The 20132-nt window shown below is 41.9% G+C and overlaps 1 protein-coding gene across 2 annotated transcripts in view; it reads right to left on the reverse strand.

The window, feature by feature from the left end:
- Positions 1 to 20132, reverse strand: part of MYH10 (myosin heavy chain 10) — a 110406-nt gene that overhangs the window by 22389 nt on the left and 67885 nt on the right. For both annotated transcript variants that reach the window (XM_054222071.1, XM_054222070.1), the window contains exons 8-22: positions 18947 to 19045; positions 17861 to 18004; positions 17421 to 17516; positions 13857 to 13975; positions 13273 to 13425; positions 12700 to 12873; positions 9683 to 9856; positions 7832 to 7946; positions 4090 to 4283; positions 3701 to 3822; positions 3305 to 3374; positions 3045 to 3205; positions 2332 to 2440; positions 2118 to 2249; positions 537 to 743 (exon numbers count right to left, since the gene is read on the reverse strand). In XM_054222071.1, coding sequence (XP_054078046.1) covers positions 537 to 743; positions 2118 to 2249; positions 2332 to 2440; positions 3045 to 3205; positions 3305 to 3374; positions 3701 to 3822; positions 4090 to 4283; positions 7832 to 7946; positions 9683 to 9856; positions 12700 to 12873; positions 13273 to 13425; positions 13857 to 13975; positions 17421 to 17516; positions 17861 to 18004; positions 18947 to 19045 — 2069 coding nt within the window. The remainder of the gene's footprint in view (positions 1 to 536; positions 744 to 2117; positions 2250 to 2331; positions 2441 to 3044; positions 3206 to 3304; positions 3375 to 3700; positions 3823 to 4089; positions 4284 to 7831; positions 7947 to 9682; positions 9857 to 12699; positions 12874 to 13272; positions 13426 to 13856; positions 13976 to 17420; positions 17517 to 17860; positions 18005 to 18946; positions 19046 to 20132) is intronic.

The raw sequence follows: 20132 nt of genomic DNA on the forward strand, positions 1-20132 counted from the left end.
CCTTTCTCAAAGTCCCCACGTATTCAAAAGGAAGCATCTAAATCCTCTGATTTTCACAAAAAACAAGTAACTCAGAGGAGATGAAGTTGTCTTAGATCCGTAAGAGTCTAAGAAGGAATATTCTTCATTATATTCACTGGATTTCAGTCAAAAAGGAACATTTCTCTCATAAGCGACACCATCCCATCAGTCTTGGTTTCTCCATGAAAGGAGGGGTAAGGTCCACGCCGTCAATCCCGGTTTCTGCCCACTCCAAAGCACTTGCTACCTTTAATACTCTTATCTGCACATGCTACAGCTACCAACAGCACATTTTGACTTCTTTCCTCATCCTTATATGCCTGGAGACCACAAGGAGCTGAATACACTCACAATGAACAGAGGAACAGAAGAGAAAAAAAAATTCAAATTGATTTTATTGCACACAAGGTGCTAAGGAGCCAATTCCTCTGTGCCGTAGAGATGTTGAGGGAGTTTTCCCATCCTTAACTGGCCTGTTTGTGTACTTTTCTATTCCCAGTTACCAAGAGGCATACCTGAATGTGGCCCTGCATTTTCTTTTTCTCATTCTGCAGTATTTGGTTTCTTTCCTCTTCCTCCTCAACCCTGGACTCCAAATCGTGGAGAATTTCTTCCAACTCTTGTTTTTTGGCAGCCAAGCGAGCCCTCATCTCCTCAGCTTCTGCAAAGAGCTCCGTCTCAGCTTGCAGCTGCTCTGCAAGAATGTTCTTCTCTTCTAGAAGCTGTAAATATACAGAAAAGGTAGTAAAGCAGCAAAAACGACATTTCAAAGTCTCTCATGAGAGATTATACATATGACAACTACCAAGTTACTTAAAGGCCAAGTTCTGCTCCAATTCTAGGCTCCCTGTCAACATCCAAAAATGATGACTTCTAGCAGATGGCTTCATCAGTGGTCCAGAAGACACCGGCTTTCGCAGTAGGGCTACAGCAGTATTGACCCACTTGCCCCCCAGTACAGCAGTATTGACCCACTGTTCCTTAAGGAACAGATCCCACTGCATCTACCCTATGTGTCCCATTCTACCAGCATCAAAAAGTTGAGGGAAGTGCCTGTTTCCTGGACTGTTCCTCACACTCATCCCTGCCTAGTGGCATTCCCCAGTGCCATGGGTAGCTGAAGCTGACACTTGGGAGTCAGTGGAACGTGTTATTTCTTGCTGTGTAAACGCAAGAACAGAATGGAATGGTTCCAGTTGGAAGGGACCTACAAAAATCATCTAGTCCAACTGCCTGACCCACTTCAGGGCTGACCAAAAGCTAAAGCATATTATTAAGGGCGTTGTCCAAATGCCTCTTAAACCCCGACAGGCTTGGGGCATCAACCACCTCTCTATGAAGCCTGTTCCAGTGTTTGACCACCCTCTCAGTAAAGAAACATTTCCTAATATCCAATCTGAAACTCCCCTGACTCAGCACGGAACCATTCCCATGCGTTCGGTCAATGGATACGTGGAACACCTCCCTCTCCACTTCCCCTCCTCAGGAAACTCTACGAGAGCAATGAGGTTGCCCCTCAGCCTCCTTTTCTCCAAACTAAGACAATCCCGGCGTCCTCAGGTGCTCCTCACAGCCCATGCCCTTCCATCAACAGGAACTGCTGCTTTGCCATTCCGGATATCCAGCCCAGTTCCATCCTGTCTCAGTTACCACAGTGATACATATCTCGCTTTACTGACACTCCTTCAACTGTTTTTTAACTTGATATCAGCGTTACTTGTCAGTACACATTCACTTTCAGTTTTGCCCAATCATTGCCATAATTGCTTCCCACTTCTTAAACAGCACACGAACACCACGGAAGTATCCTTCCCTGAAACCACATCTGAACAGGAAAGTGACGCTGCAACTGAAGTTCTCCTGTAAACTAGGAGAGACCAAAAAAAGTTTAGTTTCGTTAACGTGGGGCTTCTGCATTCCTGGAGGAACAGCTTGTGCCCTATCTTCCTATTCCAGATTTTAGCCAAGCGTGACAGGAGTTAGCTCTCCCGAGTCACAGAGCTTTTGCTCACAAGCGTCTCCCCAACACGGCTCCCTTACACAGGATACAGTACAATATACATTCTGCGTATCAAAAGCTAATCTTGGACACAAACCTGTTGATGTTTCCTTTCCATTTCCTCAAGTTCTGCCTCCACTTTTGTCTGTTTTTCTTTCACCTTCATTAGCTCCTCGTCCTTGGCTTGAAGTTCTTCTTCTTGACGAGTGACCTGAAGAAGAGGCTTCACCTGCAAAGATTTGAGATGAACACGTAAGAAACTTCATCTACTGATTTACAAAAGCCAAAGAACGTGACAGAATACAACGAACCTTCGTGAAGACTCTCCACCACTGCCAGTGCCTAAGCTTTAAATATGCAGCGCAATTCCTCTGCAGGATTTTCAGTGCACTCAGCTGCTGTTGTTTCTTTGCAAAGGCCCTGGAGACAGAAAGAGCAAAACGTTTCATGTTAAATACAGCTGAGCATCTGTCCATGTTTTTAATTTTTAGGTTACCCAACCCTAGAACACTTGCAGACCATAAATAGGCTTATTTTTAAGTTTCAGTGACTACACTTATTTACGAGTACTCACTCCTTACATGAAGAGGCAGAGCAAAAGCTGGATTCACCATTTTCAAAACAATAATTACAAACGGTATTTGGTCTTATGCTTACCAGATTTTCTTGAAAAAATAAAATCAGGATGGATGAGATGCTGAACTGTTCTTTCATTTCAAAAAAGCAGCTTTCCAAAGCAGCTCTAAACCTCCGGTGGAGCAGAGATTTTTTCGCAGCCACTAGCTATACTGTAAACAGCTGCATGTGTCACAAAGGCCAGATTACGGAAAGCAACTATCGCTATGGAATGAAGGTGCAAATTCCTATTTTTAGGTAAAAATTCACCTATTTACCCTTGATATAACTACAGTTTATCAGGCAACACTCTTCAAAAAAAAAAAATTTTCTCCTGAAATGGAAGTTTTAATGCATATTTCCCTGTCAAAGAGACCACGAGGAGATGAAATCATAAAAGCAGACATACTTCCTAGCCAGGTATCCTCTGCAGACGGCCTGGAAGAAGATGATAATGTCTGTGATCTTCAGATCTCGTTCTTCTTCTAAGTGTGCCAAGACACCAGCTCGGAAAAAGATCTTGCTCTGTCCAATCCTGTATAAGTTGGGGTCCAGCTCTAAGGCTCTGATCTAAACGGACAGGCAAGCACATTAGTTTTACATCAAGAAAAGGACAATTTTTATTTCAACTTTTTCATGTTTCGACACTACTTAGGTATAAACACTTACCATACGCTCACAGGCTTGCTTACCATCCATAAAACCTTTCGGAATTGCATTGGGAGTAAGGATCTCATACCTTTAAGTCAAATGGAAAAAAACACCTTTACATTCAACAATAAGCTACATTATTATAAACCCACAGGGCTACAGTCCCCAAGTGCCTGGCTAAGGAATTTCTCCAGGAAGTTCTTCCTGAACTCCATTTTCAATCGGTTTCCCCTTCCCTACTGTCTTTAGAATCAATTTGTAGTATTTAACTGCTTCAAGTTCAAACCACTTCAAGACTTCACAAATGGTTTTGGACATTCTCCCAGTTGGGTTGGGTTGGTGGGGAAGCGTCGACAGTTATTTAACAAGGATTTTTTATCACATAAAAACTGAAGAGACTGTTCCTGCTGTTACCTCTGTCTAAATTCCTGGAACACTATCCTGTTTGGAAATCCTTGTCGACAAATCCTTATTCCTTCCAAAACACCGTTGCAACGAAGCTGATCTAGAACCAGATGTGGATCCAGCTTTCCAGCCTGGACAAAACAAGTATGATTTTTAGTCTTTTAGTTTGTATGCATGAAAAACTGCAGTTTAAGTATTTCAGGCTACCCTCTACAAAGTCAACTGTATAAATAAGGGGATGTGCGGGGAATACCGAGAAGGTATTTGACCAGTGTGAAAACTTTGCGGAACCTGGCTTCTGATTTCAAAAGGAAGACGCAGAGAGCATGCACAGCTTGAAATGCAGGTGAAGGCTCTAATAAAGAGAAAGAATTAAAGGAGTGTTCTGTAGTACATACCCTCTTTTCATGATTTGGAATGATGCAGCGAACAAAATTGGGATTAGTGTTTCGGAGCGTTGCCATCAGCTTGGTGAGAGATTCTTTGTAGAGCTGGCCAACAGTACGAAACATGCCCTTCTTGGTCTTGTACGCAGAGCCAAAAGCCGTCTCCGTTATTCCAGTGACCTGATCCAGACCCACAATACGATCCACTGGGAAGGACAAGAGACAATAATTAAGCGGGCTTTAATATTTGTCAGGTATCAAGATAAGCAGAAAGAGGAGCAATAGTGCAGCAGCAGAAGCTTTGTGGAACAAATGACAGGAGATGCCGTCGGTAGGCGAGGCGCTCAGCATGTACTGGGGACGCTGTGCAGAAGCAGTGGAACCAGAAGCCACAAACTTATACAGCGGAATAGTGTAGCTTTAGTAGGTACACACTAAAACATCCAGCTCTTTACTTGCAGTTCTACATGACCAGTAAAGCCATTTCCTTTCTCTTAAGTCAACTTTCAAGAGATAGAAAGTTGCCCGGAAACTGGCGATTATTTGAATTCTTACAATGCACAGTCACTTGGGGTAATGATATAGATTAACTCTGAGTTTCGTTGAATATTCAAAAGTGTTTTGAAAGGATAACTATTTACAGAAGAGTCAAAAGTAATTTCAATGACGAGAGAAAAAAAATAAAAAAGCATCTGCCAGACTTCTGCTAGTCTGCTATTTCGAAGAATTCTTCCAGGTTTTCTGTACAATTGCGGAGACCTCCCTAGCCGAGAGACAAGTTTCAAAACAGGAAAACTGCACACCAAAGCACTTCAAAGCTGCCATAAAGCATCAGAATAGAGGTTTTTCTTTGATTTTTTTTTTGAACATTTTGGGTAACGATCTCTATGGTTTCTTCTTCAGAAGCACAAATTAGTAATCTGACTGCCGTCATTAAATCTCTAGGCCAAAAACATGAACATGTTTCCACGTGACAATTATTTAAACAGCTCGCTAAATAAAAATACACGGGTGGCTTAACACCTTAATAATTATAGTTGACTCTTCTTAGTACTGAGAAAATACACAACCTATATCGGTTCTCCATGAAATCCAAGCTGGCCAGCAAGAAGCAAGCAACTATCTATAGGCTGTAATTTCAATTTTGTGAAGATATCTTCAAATTCATTCAAACCAAAGCACGGGGAAATTGTGCTTTGCTACACCAGAATTAGTTTTATTTATGAGAACTAAGTGACAATATTTTATTTCACACTCAACTGGTTTTCAAAGGTCTATTAAAAAAAAAAAAGAAAGGAAAATTAAAAGCAGAAAAATACTGGGCGATAATTTGGAATAGTCACTTATATTGCATGTTGTATTACAAAGAGCCCAGATCCTCCACGCAGTTTTGAACACAGGAATCTAAGCGTCTTATTAAAGTTAGAAGATTAAGTAGGTGGCAAGTTGCTCATAAGATCATATCCCAAATATTTACTTTGAAGCAGAATTCAGTTCTAAACCAGAAATGGGACAGAGATTCCTGGGAATGGGTCTTACAGAGGACGAGGGTAACAGCTTTTAATTATTAGAAACATGCACCCGGCAGACACCACTAACGACTGGCCACCATTCAGCTTTTGCTTGGCCACATACATTTTAAAATTTTGTAAACGTATCTATCAACTGTGTGTTTTGCTCCCCTCTGTTCTACTATAAGATGGTCATTTATATTCCAAAGAGGATTGTTAAATACAAGGTTTCCCTGTAGGCCCAGAGCAGTCATTGAACAGCCTGACTGGCCAGGCATCCATTGGCGAAAGCCTCGGAAGTCCAGCCTCCAGTAATTCCTTCAGGAGACACCACGAGCTTCCTCCAGCGTGTGACGTATCCTGAGTAGTGGAAGATGAACCCAAGTAAAGAGTGAAAGGCTGAAGGCACAACCTTGACATACACATACTTCTAAACTCGGGGAGAGGAAGACAGGAAGGACAGGAAGAGGTTGGATAAAATATCTAAAGCGTCTTCAAAAACATTCCAATTAAATGGATTTGTTGGTTTCTTGATACCTCAAAAAACGTGTGCAGCTTCTACAACGGGAAATATTAAAGTTAAGATGTTTTTAAATAGAAGAACAATTCCAGCAAGTCTGGAAGAAGTTTATTTCCCTTACTACCCCCACTACAACTGCAGCACTCCCTCCGATACTCCAACACATTCTTCAGCTCTCCTCCCAAAAAACACATCCGTGTTCTAAAATGTCCCAGAGTTTTGTCAATGTTGGACTGCAGAAAGAAGCTTGATAGTGTTACAAAGCTTACGCATTCTCTCAAATGCTTGGAGCTACCGGGATAATCGCTTCAGAAGCAATTCTGCATCTCAACATGGAACTAGGAAGCCACAAACCTTTTTACCTGCAATGCTTAAATGCAATGCATAAAATAGAGATGCTATATGTATGCAGCAGCAACTGAAGGTATGCACTCAGAGCCCGTTTGCCTTGGAGGTATACCTAAGGGTAGCATGAAATGAAGAGTTCATGCAAGCCTACGAGCAAAAATGGTTTTCCTGGAGATACAACAGCCCTGCCTTTGGTAGGCCTACTGTTTTTATATCCATTCACCTGGTGGATCATGAAGACCAGTAATATTGTCATAGAAACAGGCTCTCTGAATATTCTGAATCTCTAAGGCAGAGAAACAGCAAAAACAGAAAGACAGAAGAGCAGATACACAAGACACTTCAGTTAGTATACAGAACAGGTTCAGCAATTGCAAACAGACTTAACTGTGCTACAAAAGCAATTAGGCCACAACATATTCCATGCACGTTTCAATTCTCTGGGGAAGCAAGTTTCGCATATTTGGACCAACACGCTTTTGCTTCTGTGCAGGTACTCAAAAGGAAAGGAGCAGCTGCCCGACCAAAGAGTTGTTTATATATTCATTAAAACTGCTCTCTGTACCTGAACCAAGTAAGTATTCCTGAGAATAAGAGGGAAACTCAGTATTAACCTACAGCATCATCTATATCACAAGCTTAGTTTCCTCCAGGAATAAGAAACAACAAGATTTTTATATTGTGGCATATAAATATAACCTGATTAATATACTGTGATGTTAAAAACTAGAATAGAGAAGTCCTTGGGTAAGTATTTATTGGGCTATTTCTGCTTCTTGGGGTATTTTGGTAAAAATGTTGATAACTACTTTAAGCTGATGTGCAGGTAGACTGGCTAAACAGCAGGGTACAGTTAAAATAGGAAAATATCGCATTGGATTTTAATATGCAATACCTAAGCACTAGTACGGCTGTGAACAGATTTTACTTTAGGAGATGCAGATTTCCAGGATATGACTCACCACTGCACAAGAAACAGCTGTGCTGGTGCTCACATAAGACAACGTTTTATTAACAGCAAGTACCACTACAGCCGTTTACCTTCAGGACTTAACTGCAGCAATTCCAACTAAGAGTTTTGGACAAGATTCTACAGATGAAATTTGCCACAGGGTAACAAGAAGGAAGTGAACATCAGTTCAAATAATGAACATGAGAAGCAGCTACTCAGAAATGGTACATGTGCAAGGGACCATAGGTGCAACCCAGCTTCCTTGTTGTACTTTTGGGGCTAAACAATAGAGAAAATGCTGTAGATATTTACAATGTAGAGGTGGAGGGTGAGGAGGGAACAAGGCATACGAAGAACCCCACCAACTCATCCAGCAAGGTAAAATTGCTAACAGGTCGTGTACTCGGGAGTATGATCTCTTACCGTCCTTCCAAAGCTCTGCAACAAATTTGTCAGAAGACTGGTGTAAGAGCGTGGCCACGTTGTCGTTCAGGGGGTCCATGTTCTTCATCAGCCACTCATCTGCCTTGTAGTCCACCTGTGGAGCAGCCAAGTTGCACAAGATCAGACAAACTGCCAGCTTCAGTTTTCAATTTGCCAGCATTAAAAAAAAAAAAAAAGCTTTCAAAATACTATACCGACGTTTTTCTCCTATTCTCCTCCTGATGTTTTGCTTGCTACGAGTTCGTTGCACCTCCTTAGAACGGTTCAAAGTACCATGAAAAGTTATTATTCTTTTGAAAGAGTAAAGGAACGGGACTTTTCTTAAAAGTTTAGCAATCTTTTTGCTTACTAGTAGCTGGTATACATTTTCAGCCTAGTGCTACTGCCAAAATAGGCCTTCACTGTGAACATGTAAAAACAACTCCAGTATAGATGCTAATTCCTTTATTTAAATTACTAGAGAGTAAATTAAGGATGTGCTGCCACGTGATTTTTTTTTTTTTTTAAATTTCACTATAGCAGAACAAAGTGTTTAACTATCAAGGAAACAAACACAGCTTTTCTCTCGAAAGAACCAATTCTGTGGTTTGCAATTAAACTATCGCTCAGCAGTTGAAAGCTCAGTGCTACCGGCACGGGTTTCATCCCAACCCAAAAGAGCGCCCTAAAATTCCCGGAGTAAATTAGCATGGTTTTGCTTCGAACAAACTGTGAGTTTTCTATTTTTAAATAAGGGATTTGGGAAGGAAAGCCACATTTAAATGCTTACAGCATCCAAAACCAAATCAGATCATCGTCTCAGTACTTCTTGCAGTAAAAGCTATTTTACAAACGATTCTAGCTTTGAAGGAAATGTACATTCTGATAGAACACTGAAAAATGCCTTTTAGCGGGGGAAGATGCGCGACGCCGCACCAGCGTGTTCCTCAGAACAGTTACTTTCCAGCAGTCAGGCACTGAGCTGATTTACTTCATTTTGATTACCTGATTAGTTTCACATATAATCTACTATCAACTGCAGTGACGATTTCATTATTTCTAAGTTGCTATTTTAGGTATTGATAAAATAAAATGTGCAACGTCATTATTTCGGTTTTCACTACAATTATCGACTTGGCACCACCGACGTCAAAGAATAGATAACAACAAGCCGATAGTACTTTAAATGAAAATTAAAGGACGGCTTTTAATCATTTGCACAGATTATTTTAAATATCAGGGCAAAAACTGCTACTAGGATTAAGTTTTAACTAGTTATGAAACTAATTGCATAGCGCGGCCCTGTGGAATAGACCCGGTGGTCACGAGGGTTCCACAAAACGCTGACAAGACCTGCATCGTTATTCCATGGACCTGTTCGCATCACAGCTGAGCTCTGTCCCTCAACGGGAGAGTAAAGATTGAACGAACAGTAAAACCAAAAGGTATCAGCTGACCTATAAAAGGGGATATACAGAAAGTCAGGGGTGAACGGAGGAGGTGAAAGTGAAGTGGGTACTGACACAGCCCTGCTTCAAGCACTGCTATCAACTCGGAAACACAGATATTCAGAAGAGATTCCTTTCAATACAAGTCCTGAAAAAACTCGCCTGTAAGACCTGACGATGAAATTAAAGGAAACCGAAATATTTGCTTAATTTAATATTAGTTTATATTTTTCGTTTCTGACTATGTGGTAACAAGAGCTCTATCAGAGCTCTCCTGAATGGGTTCAAGAAAATGACACAAGGCCACCCTCCTGCACAAGGATTTCTAAATTTGGTAGCTATCCCATTTAGTCCTTTCCCCAAACCGACATTTCTAACCAAGCGTTTAACATTTAACCCTTACCTTCCCTGCATAGTGAATAATGCAGAAATCTGCTTTGTCCTTTAGCTGTCTTGGCTTTTGGAACTTGGAGTGGGTTCCTTGCTCTTGCACCAATTTTTCCACAAACGTCTTGTCAGTAGCTTTAGGGAACCAGCATTCTTCATCCAGTAACGCCAACACGCCAGGAGGATTTGCCTGAAATAGAGTCGGATTTAAATTGTATTAATATTTAATACAGACATATTTTTTTCAAAAACCAATTAATATTTAAAACACATCATTGAATGCCCCAGTAAGAAGTTGTCTAAACTGATTCCAATTTTTTTTTTTTTTTTTTTTTTTTTTTTTTTTTTTAAATTAAAACAAGCTGTGGGGGACTCCAGTTCAATAAACGACATTGTGACTAGTTCAAACAAATTCATTTCAACGCATATGGACCCAGACCTGATACTGTGTCCAGTTTTGGGCCCCTCACTCCAAGAAAGACACTGAGAGGCTGGAGCGTGTCCAGAGAAGGGCGACGGAGCTGGTGAGGGGTCTGGAGCACAAGTCTGGTGAGGAGCGGCTGAGGGAGCTGGGGGTGTTCAGCCTGGAGAAGAGGAGGCTGAGGGGAGACCTTCTCGCTCTCTGCAGCTCCTGAAAGGAGGGGGTAGCCGGGGGGGGTGGGTCTCTTCTCCCAAGGAACAGGCGATGGGACAAGAGGAAACGGCCTCAAGTTGTGACAGGGGAGGTTTAGGTTGGAAATTAGGAGAAATTTCTTCACTGAAAGGGTTGTCAAACATTGGAAGAGGCTGCCCAGGGAAGGGGTGGAATCTCCATCTCTGGAGGCATTTAGAAGACGGGCAGACATGATGCTGAGGGACGTGGTTTCATGGTGGTTTTGGCAGCGTGAGACGGATGGTTGGACTCGATCTGAAAGGTTCCTTCCAACCTAAAACAATTCTATGATTCTGTGACCTGATCTAGTGCTGCCTGGGCTCTGAGCAGAGCCTGGAATAGATGACCTCCAGAGTTACCTTCCAGACATTTCTGCGACACATCCATACACAGCAGCTCATCCACCTCTCCACAGCAGTTAATGTCATGCTTTCACATGAGCTAAACTGAAGACAATTATCCCTCCCAGCCACTCGATACTGCTATGGCAGCCAGCAAGCCTCCCCTTGCCAAGCCCCACGCTGATATCCAGTAGCAGCATCCAAAGAGATCCAGCGGGCTTAACTTCAGCAGCCAGAAGAGTTTTAGATAATCCCTTCTCTTTCCATAGGATTTAATCACTCCGTTTGAAGGTTTGTTTATTCTTAAAGTGACGTACGGAACGAGCAATGTCTGTATATAACAGCTGTAGAATTGTTCGACAGGATCGTTTTCCTCAGGGAAAACACTTGATGTAGCACAGGAAGGCAGTGGAAAAAGGAGTTTGTAATAATTTATACTTCAAAAGTTTCTAGTCAATGTAAAGTTTATACATTTGAAGAGAGGTGTTTCTACGTGCCTATTACATAGCATCCCATACCTCATTTACAGGACAACTATGAAGGTACTGACCTTTGCTTTTCAGGAAAAAAAAATAATCAAGTAATTTGATGCATTTTTAGGATATTCACCAAAACATCTGCATACTGAAAGCATCCACACTTAACGCCCTTCAGGCTTTCTGGCAGGGATTTTACCTTCCAAAGAGGCAGAACTTCCTGAAGCTCCACATTCAAAGTGCAAAGCTTTGCACTGAAACCAGTTTTCCCTTTTCCTACTCTAAAGAAAAACAAGAACATGGCTTATGGGCCTTTCTGTTCTCCAGGATGCGTAGCATCATTGTGAGCTTACGCGTATTCTAGAACACACACACTGAAATGCAGACAGTAGTAACTGCAATGCCCTAATTTTAACTCATAAAATAACTTTGACGGCGTAGTTCTGAGGTGTGAAAATGATAATTTTCAGGAATTATGACCTTTGCTCTCCCCCAGCCCAACTGCTCCTCCTGCTCTTTGAAGCCCTCTCCAGCTTCCATGTATTGAGCAACTAGAAAAGTATGTTAAAGAGTGAGTAAAGCCACCTTCCAGATAACTGTTTTTCTATTTGCAAGGCAGATTTATGGAGAAAACTATGTGAAGTTTCAGGAATTTTGCTATTGATCTCAAATGAAAAAAAAAGTTTATTGTTCAAAGTCTTTTGAACTGAGCCACCACTCCAAAGATCCTATAATGCAATGGCATGGTTTAATAGGGAAGTGACAGGACTAAAGACTCTGCTCTGCTCTGGTGAGACCCCACCTGGAGCACTGCATCCAGCTCTGGAGCCCTCAGCACAAGAAGGACATGGACCTGTTGGAGGGGGGCCAGAGGAGGCCACGAAGATGATCCGAGCGCTGGAGCCCCTCTGCTGTGAGGACAGGCTGAGAGAGCTGCGGGGGTTCAGCCTGGAGAAGAGAAGGCTCCAGGGAGACCTTAGAGCCCCTTCCAGTCCCTGAAGGGGGCCTACAGGAAAGCTGGGGAGGGGCTGTGGATCAGGGAGTGTAATGATAGGACACGGGGTAATGGTTTACATTGGATATCAGGAAGAAATTCTTTGCTGTGAGGGTGGTGAGCCCCTGGCCCAGGTTGCCCAGAGAAGCTGTGGCTGCCCCATCCCTGGAGGGGTTCAAAGCCAGGTTGGCCGGGGCTTGGAGCAACCTGGGCTGGTGGGAGGTGTCCCTGCCCAGGGCAGGGGGGTGGGACTGGATGGGCTTTAAGGTTCCTTCCCACCCGAACCATTTTGTGATTCTATGATTAATACTAGGAAAAAAGTATAAAAATAGTAGCTTCATATCTTTAGCTGAGTGTTCTACCCTAGCATCAGGGCAAGATCACATAAGGATAAATCCTTTTACTAATACACGGTATTTTAGGCTTTAGACTTCAACATTCAAGTGAATTCGCTTTTTGTGACAACTCTGCAAGACGTGGTTATGCAATCCTACAATTTGGAGGATTCAGTAAGTAAAATTCAGAAGTCTAACCTTTTCTCCTTAGAGCATTATTAATGCACACACTTACAGGTCTTTCGATTAAGTCAATGCAAGGCTGCAGATCCAGTCCAAAGTCAATGAAATTCCACTCTATACCCTCGCGTTGGTATTCCTCTTGCTCCAGGATAAACATCGTGTGGTTGAATAACTGCTGAAGCTTCTCATTGGTGTAGTTAATGCAGAGTTGCTCAAAGGAGTTCAACTAAAAGAATAACATTAGCAAGCAAGAATAATTCAGTGACAGGATGCATCACACACCGGGAAGTCAAAAATTTCCTTACAAGGGAATTCACTAAAACTCCACAACGTTCAAATATAATGTAAAGAAAATTGGAAAACGCGTTACACAAGTCTCATATGTTCCCTGTTACATACAATTAAACTAATGTATGGTAGGAAAAAACGTCACATATACAAGAACAATTTAGACTTAAGTATGACTTTTTGCCACTGTAATTTAGGGTTATCAAAGCATTTGCGTGCTACGAAACCAAGCCCTCCTGCAGCCTTGGAACACGCATCCGTTTAGTGTCTCTCCAGTTAGTCCTGAACACACATTAATAAGGAAAAGAAAAATCTGATAAGCAGCGTTCTGACATACCTCAAAGATTTCAAATCCAGCAATATCCAGAATTCCAATGAAAGACGCTCCCTGTCGTTTGGTCCTGTCCAAAGCTTTATTAATGCGGTGAACAAGCCAGCGGAAGAGGCGTTCATAGGTGGCCTTTGCCAAAGCTTCCACTGCAAAGTCTGCCTGAAAATCCAAACAAGAAAATTTATTTACCCTGGAGAAGTCATCAAAAGAACACGGACACGGATGTTACCCCAAATAACTAAGTAACAGAAGAAGTTTAATGGACTTAATACCACCGAGGAATGAAAACAAGCAGTAGCAACTGTATATAGTTTGATTAATGTTTTGAAAAAATTGTTTTTAAACTGTTCTATAAAAAACCCAAAGGCTCTCTGCATGTTTGATACATATGACAGTGACATTAAAGGAGGAAACCAGCAGAAGGCCAGGGAAAGGGAAAAGTTTCTTCTATTCTACCATTGATTTTTACCATCTAACAATATTTAATACAGCTTCAACAAAGTCAGTGTCAGTACACACTTAATCCCAATTATCTTTATTAAGAGCTAATCAGGATGCGGCAACTTCATCTTTAAAGCACCAAAACTTACTTGTTCTTTGGTCTGGGCTTTCTGAACGTAGTCTCTGCCGACTTTGATGCGCGGTGTCAGTATGGCCCGGGTGAACTCCATCACGTTCATTCCCAGCAGATGGCAGAGTTTCTGTGCGACTGGGGAGCAAAGTCATAAATGGAAGCACTCAAACCCTCCACAGCTGCTAACAACAGCGGTGACACAAGCTCCTGACAACAGCGTGCCCGTGTAAAAACTGAACTGCCATTCGAAATCGCAGCTGGGGAGATGCACTTCTGCCCTGTGGACAGATGTCCCCTGCCACGCAGGGCCTCCATCTCAAGGCTGACGGAGGCTCTACAGAAGGACACCGCTGAATTCCCTTAGGGGAGCGCGGAAAACACCAAATTTCCTGAAATTGCAGGCAGGTCATGAACAGTCCATAGCCCACATGCAAGTGTTCCTTTTGTTACTTTTACAGGGAACAGTCATTTTCTCATCTCCAGAAAAAAAGCACAACATGAGGACATCACACATCAACCCCATCGTACTACAGGTTGCTTAAAACCTGTGTCAATTTAGGCAGGTATGCCAGAGTAATGCTTCTATTACAGACTACAGCAAAATACATTGTTTAAACTGTTTAAAACAGGGGTTTGTAATATTTTATATAGACTAACAACGCAGGCAGCAGTGCACTTTCTTTAGTCGGCAGGAACTCTCCCTGTGTCACGTTCATTATTTGAAATAACCAGTTGCCCACACCATCGTTACATGTTCTTGCTGCTTTTTCTAAATGAATTTTCCAGTAGGTTCGGTATTTATGATTCCATACTGCTAAAAATGAGAGTGACGCTAAAGGTATTTTTAGGTCCGGGTAAGTGTTGCCCTTTAGCAGGAAGCCCTCCACACGATCCAGAAAGTACTTTAACTCCTTATCTTTGTAACCTGACGGCTCGTGTTTTACTGTCAAAATGAAGAAAAGCTATTTTTACAAACCAGCATTGGAAAATAGATTTTAATACCAGTATATAAGAGCTTCTTTGCATTGTTTTTTTTTTTGTTTTGTTTGTTGTTTTTTTTTTTTCCTGGTATTAAAAACACTACTACTTGCTCTCCATGTTGAGATTCTCTGTCTGGCCATATATTCGTTAGAAGGGTCATGAATCAACACCCAATTAAATCAGCGAAATTAGGGTAGCATCACAAATTGGGCACTCCTTTGCTTTAGCTACACACAGGAACGTTTCAGTGCTATAAAAATACGTATCAGCAACCCAGAAAAAACTTAACCTTAGGTGCCAAGTAGCAAACGCTGTGAGGATCTTTCAAAAAAAAAAAAAAAAAAAAAACAAAAATCAACAAAACTTGAAAATATTAAGTAGCCAGAAGCATCAGCTTGGTACTGCGGCATAACGGTTACTATATAAAGGATATTACAGTTTTTAAGGAATGAGGGTATTTTTCCCTCCCATGCAGTACTCCGAACACCGCACTCGGCTCCTCTTTCATGAGCCTGTAACAGGGGATTTATTGACCCGGCCTTTCCAATTGGTAACCAACCATAGCTTAGGTAACAGTAACGACAATTAACCACAGCAGAGGTAATACTAAAATCCCATCCGATTCGGACACGGAAGGAGGTTGTAGCCAGCATTTCAGAGGTTGGACCGAAGGAAACAGAACCATTTTCAAGTCGAAGCTGTGTCACTGCTAAAGGTAGCGCTGGTTCACACAATTTCAGCTTGATTAATCTCGCACTTTAAAAAAAAAAACGTGTAATTCATCTTGTTTGTTTATAGTTGAGGAAATCCCATTTAAAAGGTGCAGTTGTAGAAAGTCCTGACTATCCTGACTTGTGTTTTATTACTATTGGGTTTTGGATATAAAATTCTGAATTATTATAAAACAAAGATACTGAAAAGCTCATATGATAGTCGAAGTGTGAACTTTATGAGGTTGCTTATGAACCTCTGCCCTTTCAGCAGAAAGGCATCTTACAAATCTGGTAGGCATGAAACGGTCCTCTGAAGACAGCTTCTCCTTCCTCTCCATCCACAAAGGCTATACAGCTTTCTTGCCATCTCTTCTATCTAATACTTGAAACTGATATTTGTTTATCTATATTTATTATCTATAGGGTAGAATTTGCTTTCCGTATGCTTTGAAATCCACATTGTCGAGGCTCACACCTCCACTACCCACACAAATTTCCTCCCATCTATGGAGACACTAACCTGACCTATTTCAGCCGCACGCCTCTAGCTGAGATGAATCACTCTCAGGACACGCTTACTTCTCTGGAGGACACTTGGGAAACCCATTACAGTGAGATGTGACAATACAGATGACAAAGGAGAGCTCAGTTTCACTCAGTGTCTTCAGAAACACACAATAACAAAGAACAAGAGAACAGAAACGTGCTTTAACTGCGATCTGAGCTTTTCAGCATTTTTGCTTTGTAACTCAGAATTTTGTGTCCGGTATTATAAATATCGGGTAGTATCAATATATTTATATCCAATACTTTAATTCAGAACGTTACGTCCAAAAAACAACGGCAATACAAAAGCTGAGATAGTCAAGCAGTGAGAAGTTTCTGTACCTTTTTACATCACACCTTCCAAATGGACAATGACTCAGTTGAGTTGCCTCAGCTATCACGAAAAGCCCGAAAACCCTGATCCCTCGCCCAACCTTTTTTCCTCACTGCAAAACTCAAAGTGCCAAGCGCCAGCCCAGCGTCGAGGCCATGACTTTTGCGCTTTAATCCGTACCTGCTGGCTGGAGCACTTGGGGCAGCAGGCCACCGCCCTGAGAAGCGACAAACATTTTGGGCATGGCAAGCAGCCGACACGCACAGCGATTTAGGACAATTACAAAAGGAGCCACAGACAAGAATGTGAGTGGTGCACGTGCAGCAGGTCCCATGAACGATGGTTCTTGCTGCTCTTTCCTCTGAAGTCAGTTCTCAAAGCTGACTCTCCACCAGAGCCTTTAAAAGGCCAGTATTGAAGTACTAAATCAACAACCTGGTATCTGCTTCAGCCACTCTCTTTTTTGGTGAGGAAATACGCTCCTCAGAAATACTGATTGCGTTGCTGGTAAATTCAATCCTAGTCACACTACCATGCCACTTCAGAAATCAGCTTTTTCTAAAACCAGCATTCTTGTGTTCAGCCATTTCACTATGGAAGTTGTGCTTGGCCTCCAGGCTCCTCTCATTGGCAAGAAAACTGCCCTCAAGAACCAAAGAACACAAACTGATTTAAGCACGTGCTTTTTCCTAGTGCTTAAGTCTTCGTAGATAGCAATAAACAAGACTACAACTGAAATACTCATTCAAAGTTTAGAAGCAATGCAAACAGCGTAAATCCTGGTGATGGATACTTAAATTTGTCTGTGTTACGAGAATGGAAGAGGAGAGTTTCAACAATTGCCCGTTGGCTACTACCACAACGGTCCTGGCCCCTTTTTGGCCCGGAACGCTATTGAGGAAGCTCAGAAGACTGCTCTGGACTTTTCAAGATCTGCACCGAACAAACGGCAGGAAGAAAACTACAGCTCGAGTTAAAGGAATCCACACAAACGTGATCGACTTACCAGTGTTCTCTGGCATAGAAGCTTGATCAGTATTTCTCTCCTTCTTAAAGGAAATATTTCCAAATTGGAGCACTGAAGACACCACTTTCAGCATTGCTGTGTTAACAAAAGACATATGCAACAGTTTCATTGAAGAGGGCGCAGCTTAACAAATTTTTCTCTTACATTCCTTGTGTTACTTTTCTTCAAAATTCCAAGTATTCAGAGTTCAGAAAGGAAATAAAGTTTGTACTGCACTTTTTAGGCAAATGGCTTTAATTCAGCCCTAGCTCATGTTAAGCAAACATTTGCTGCAGGCTGTCGAGACACCGAAGCAATGTTAAATGTGGTGACGTTAAATTGGCAAGTGTGTGCGCGCACGCAAGAGAAAAGAGTACACTTTAAAAATCCAAAAGGCTCAGCAACGCACACAAGGTTACAAGTTACACTCAGTAACTTACACAAGATCTCATCGTGCGAAAACCCCATGATATGCATGGCTTCCATGGTCTCCTGAAAGTTATCCTTGTCTTGTTGCCCAGGAATGGGGATGTAGCCGTTAGATAAAAATCTGTAATTGTTAAATCCTTCAAGCAGCAAGTCAGCTGTATTGGGAGAAGGGGAAGAGAGAGAAAAAAATAAGCTCAAAAGTGGCATTGACACCCACCTGTACTCTCTTCTCGCTAAACGCCCAAACTGCGCTTTACAAAATCAGTTCCTCAAACACAGCTACATGCCATTATACCAGCTTCCGAAACTCTAAAAACGTGACTGTACCTTAAAAGCTGAAGCCAGATTCCCAGAATCTCTATCTCTAACAACCTACATGAGCTCTTTAATGCATTAAGCCTGTAAACAGAACATTACCTGACTCAGATCTAGCTCCCACCATCTCAAATCCCTATCTGGAACATCAGACAAGAAATATCTCTATCGAAAGATAACAGACACAGGCAGAAATGGAGTTAGGTATTGGCGATAACCACCCCAAGGACGCCAAACACAGGTTTATCTAACACGGGAGCAGAAAGAGTGGATCAGTTCTCTGAAGTCTGTACCTTCATGCAGTTTCACTTATCACAAGCTAGCAGAAATTCACAGTTACCAAGGGGAAGAAAAAAACCAACCAAGAACCAACACAGTACTGCAGTGGCTGAAGAAAGCCGCAGGGTTTCATTATGTTTTGGTAAAATGGCTGCTTTTCTCCCCAGTTTGAAGGCACGGCCCAGAACAGATCGGGCTGTCGCTGCCGGCCAGGTTTGTTATTAATCAGCATCGTGGTTTCAACCCAGCGACTCCCAGCCAGAGACTGGCCAAACTGGACTTTGTCACGTAGGAGCCCTTTGCTTGAAATGCAACAGTTGCCTGACAGCAAACTTGACAAAGCACAGAGCTTATTTCAAAACAGAGCCACCTGGCTTTTCATTCTTCTTTTAAAACACACTGTTTCAAGACCAAAGAACAGTTCAAACTCGACAGTCTTAACACCAGAATAATAAACGCGGCAGCAGAAACAAGGAGCTCATAAAATGAGACTCTTGACTTACACTTCAGGTGTTCTCCTGCTCCAGCTAGCAGTTGATAGAAGATATGAAATGTCCGCTCATCTTTAGCCTGACGAACTGCGCGAGACTTTTCCAACAAGTCTGATGATAACCAGTTAAGGATCTTCTGCAATTTTTGGCTAAAAACATCCAGTGCAAACAAAACTTTCCAAGCAGGCTATGTAATTACTTTAAGAACAAACAGAGCTTTAATAGTAATGACAGGACTAGGGCCAATTTGAACTTTCACTAACTTTAGATGAGAGATTTCAAATTCGGGCCGGTAGAAGCGCACGTTTAATTCCAGCAAACTCATCTCTTGGATGTTGGCTCGTGTCCCTGCCACACGCAGCCGACCGTTGCCTGCAATGGCTCAGCCGAAGCCCAAGTGAGCGAGGAGCCAGCCAGTCCTTTTCAGTCACTTTTACTAAGGTCACGGCGGACTCGTAGCACCAAAACCCCAGCAGCTGCTGAACTCGGGAGTGTTTTATCTGAAGCGCGCTTGTCATTTCTCTCAAGCCCTGCATTTTTACATACAACCTTCACTGCCTTTCAACAGCTTCCAAACTGGATTTGGGCAGCAGATACTGCCTAATAAACTGCCCTGTAATGTTATTTAATTTTTTTTTTTTTTCCTATTCCATACCGTAAAACAAATGGGGGACAGAGATTTGAAGTGACACAGGTTACGAGCAAGGATGAGTTCTTGTCATGAAGAAAAATTTCCCTAAGAGTTAGGTCCTGCTGTTTTGCCAAAGCTCCAGGCAAAACAATTCATCTGAAAGCAAAAACTGCCTTCATTCCTGTGCTGCATGAATAAAAAAAAAAAAAAAATAATCATTTATCATTAAAGCGTATTTTGAATAACTATAGATCTTTCCCAGCCTTATTGGGAAATTATATTTTGTGACACTTCCAAACATTCGCTGCACTTAAAATTCAGCAGTTTAACTCACAGCGACAGAATGAAAGCTTAACTGCAGCACTGTTTATCTTTAATACTCACATGATATTGTTTACCAAGACTTCTGATTTCGTAATTTTATGACCACCCTACTGCTATTCCCCCAGAAAACAGGCTAAACATCCTAAAAAAACAACAAAAAAAATTACATTCACATTAATTTTAGCACAAAGAAAACAGCTTTAGAGAAAGGCTTTCGCTGCGAGTATTTTCACTTGTTCTTAA

Source organism: Rissa tridactyla, chromosome 15, assembly GCF_028500815.1.
Source record: "Rissa tridactyla isolate bRisTri1 chromosome 15, bRisTri1.patW.cur.20221130, whole genome shotgun sequence".
In the NCBI taxonomy this organism is placed as follows: domain Eukaryota; kingdom Metazoa; phylum Chordata; class Aves; order Charadriiformes; family Laridae; genus Rissa; species Rissa tridactyla.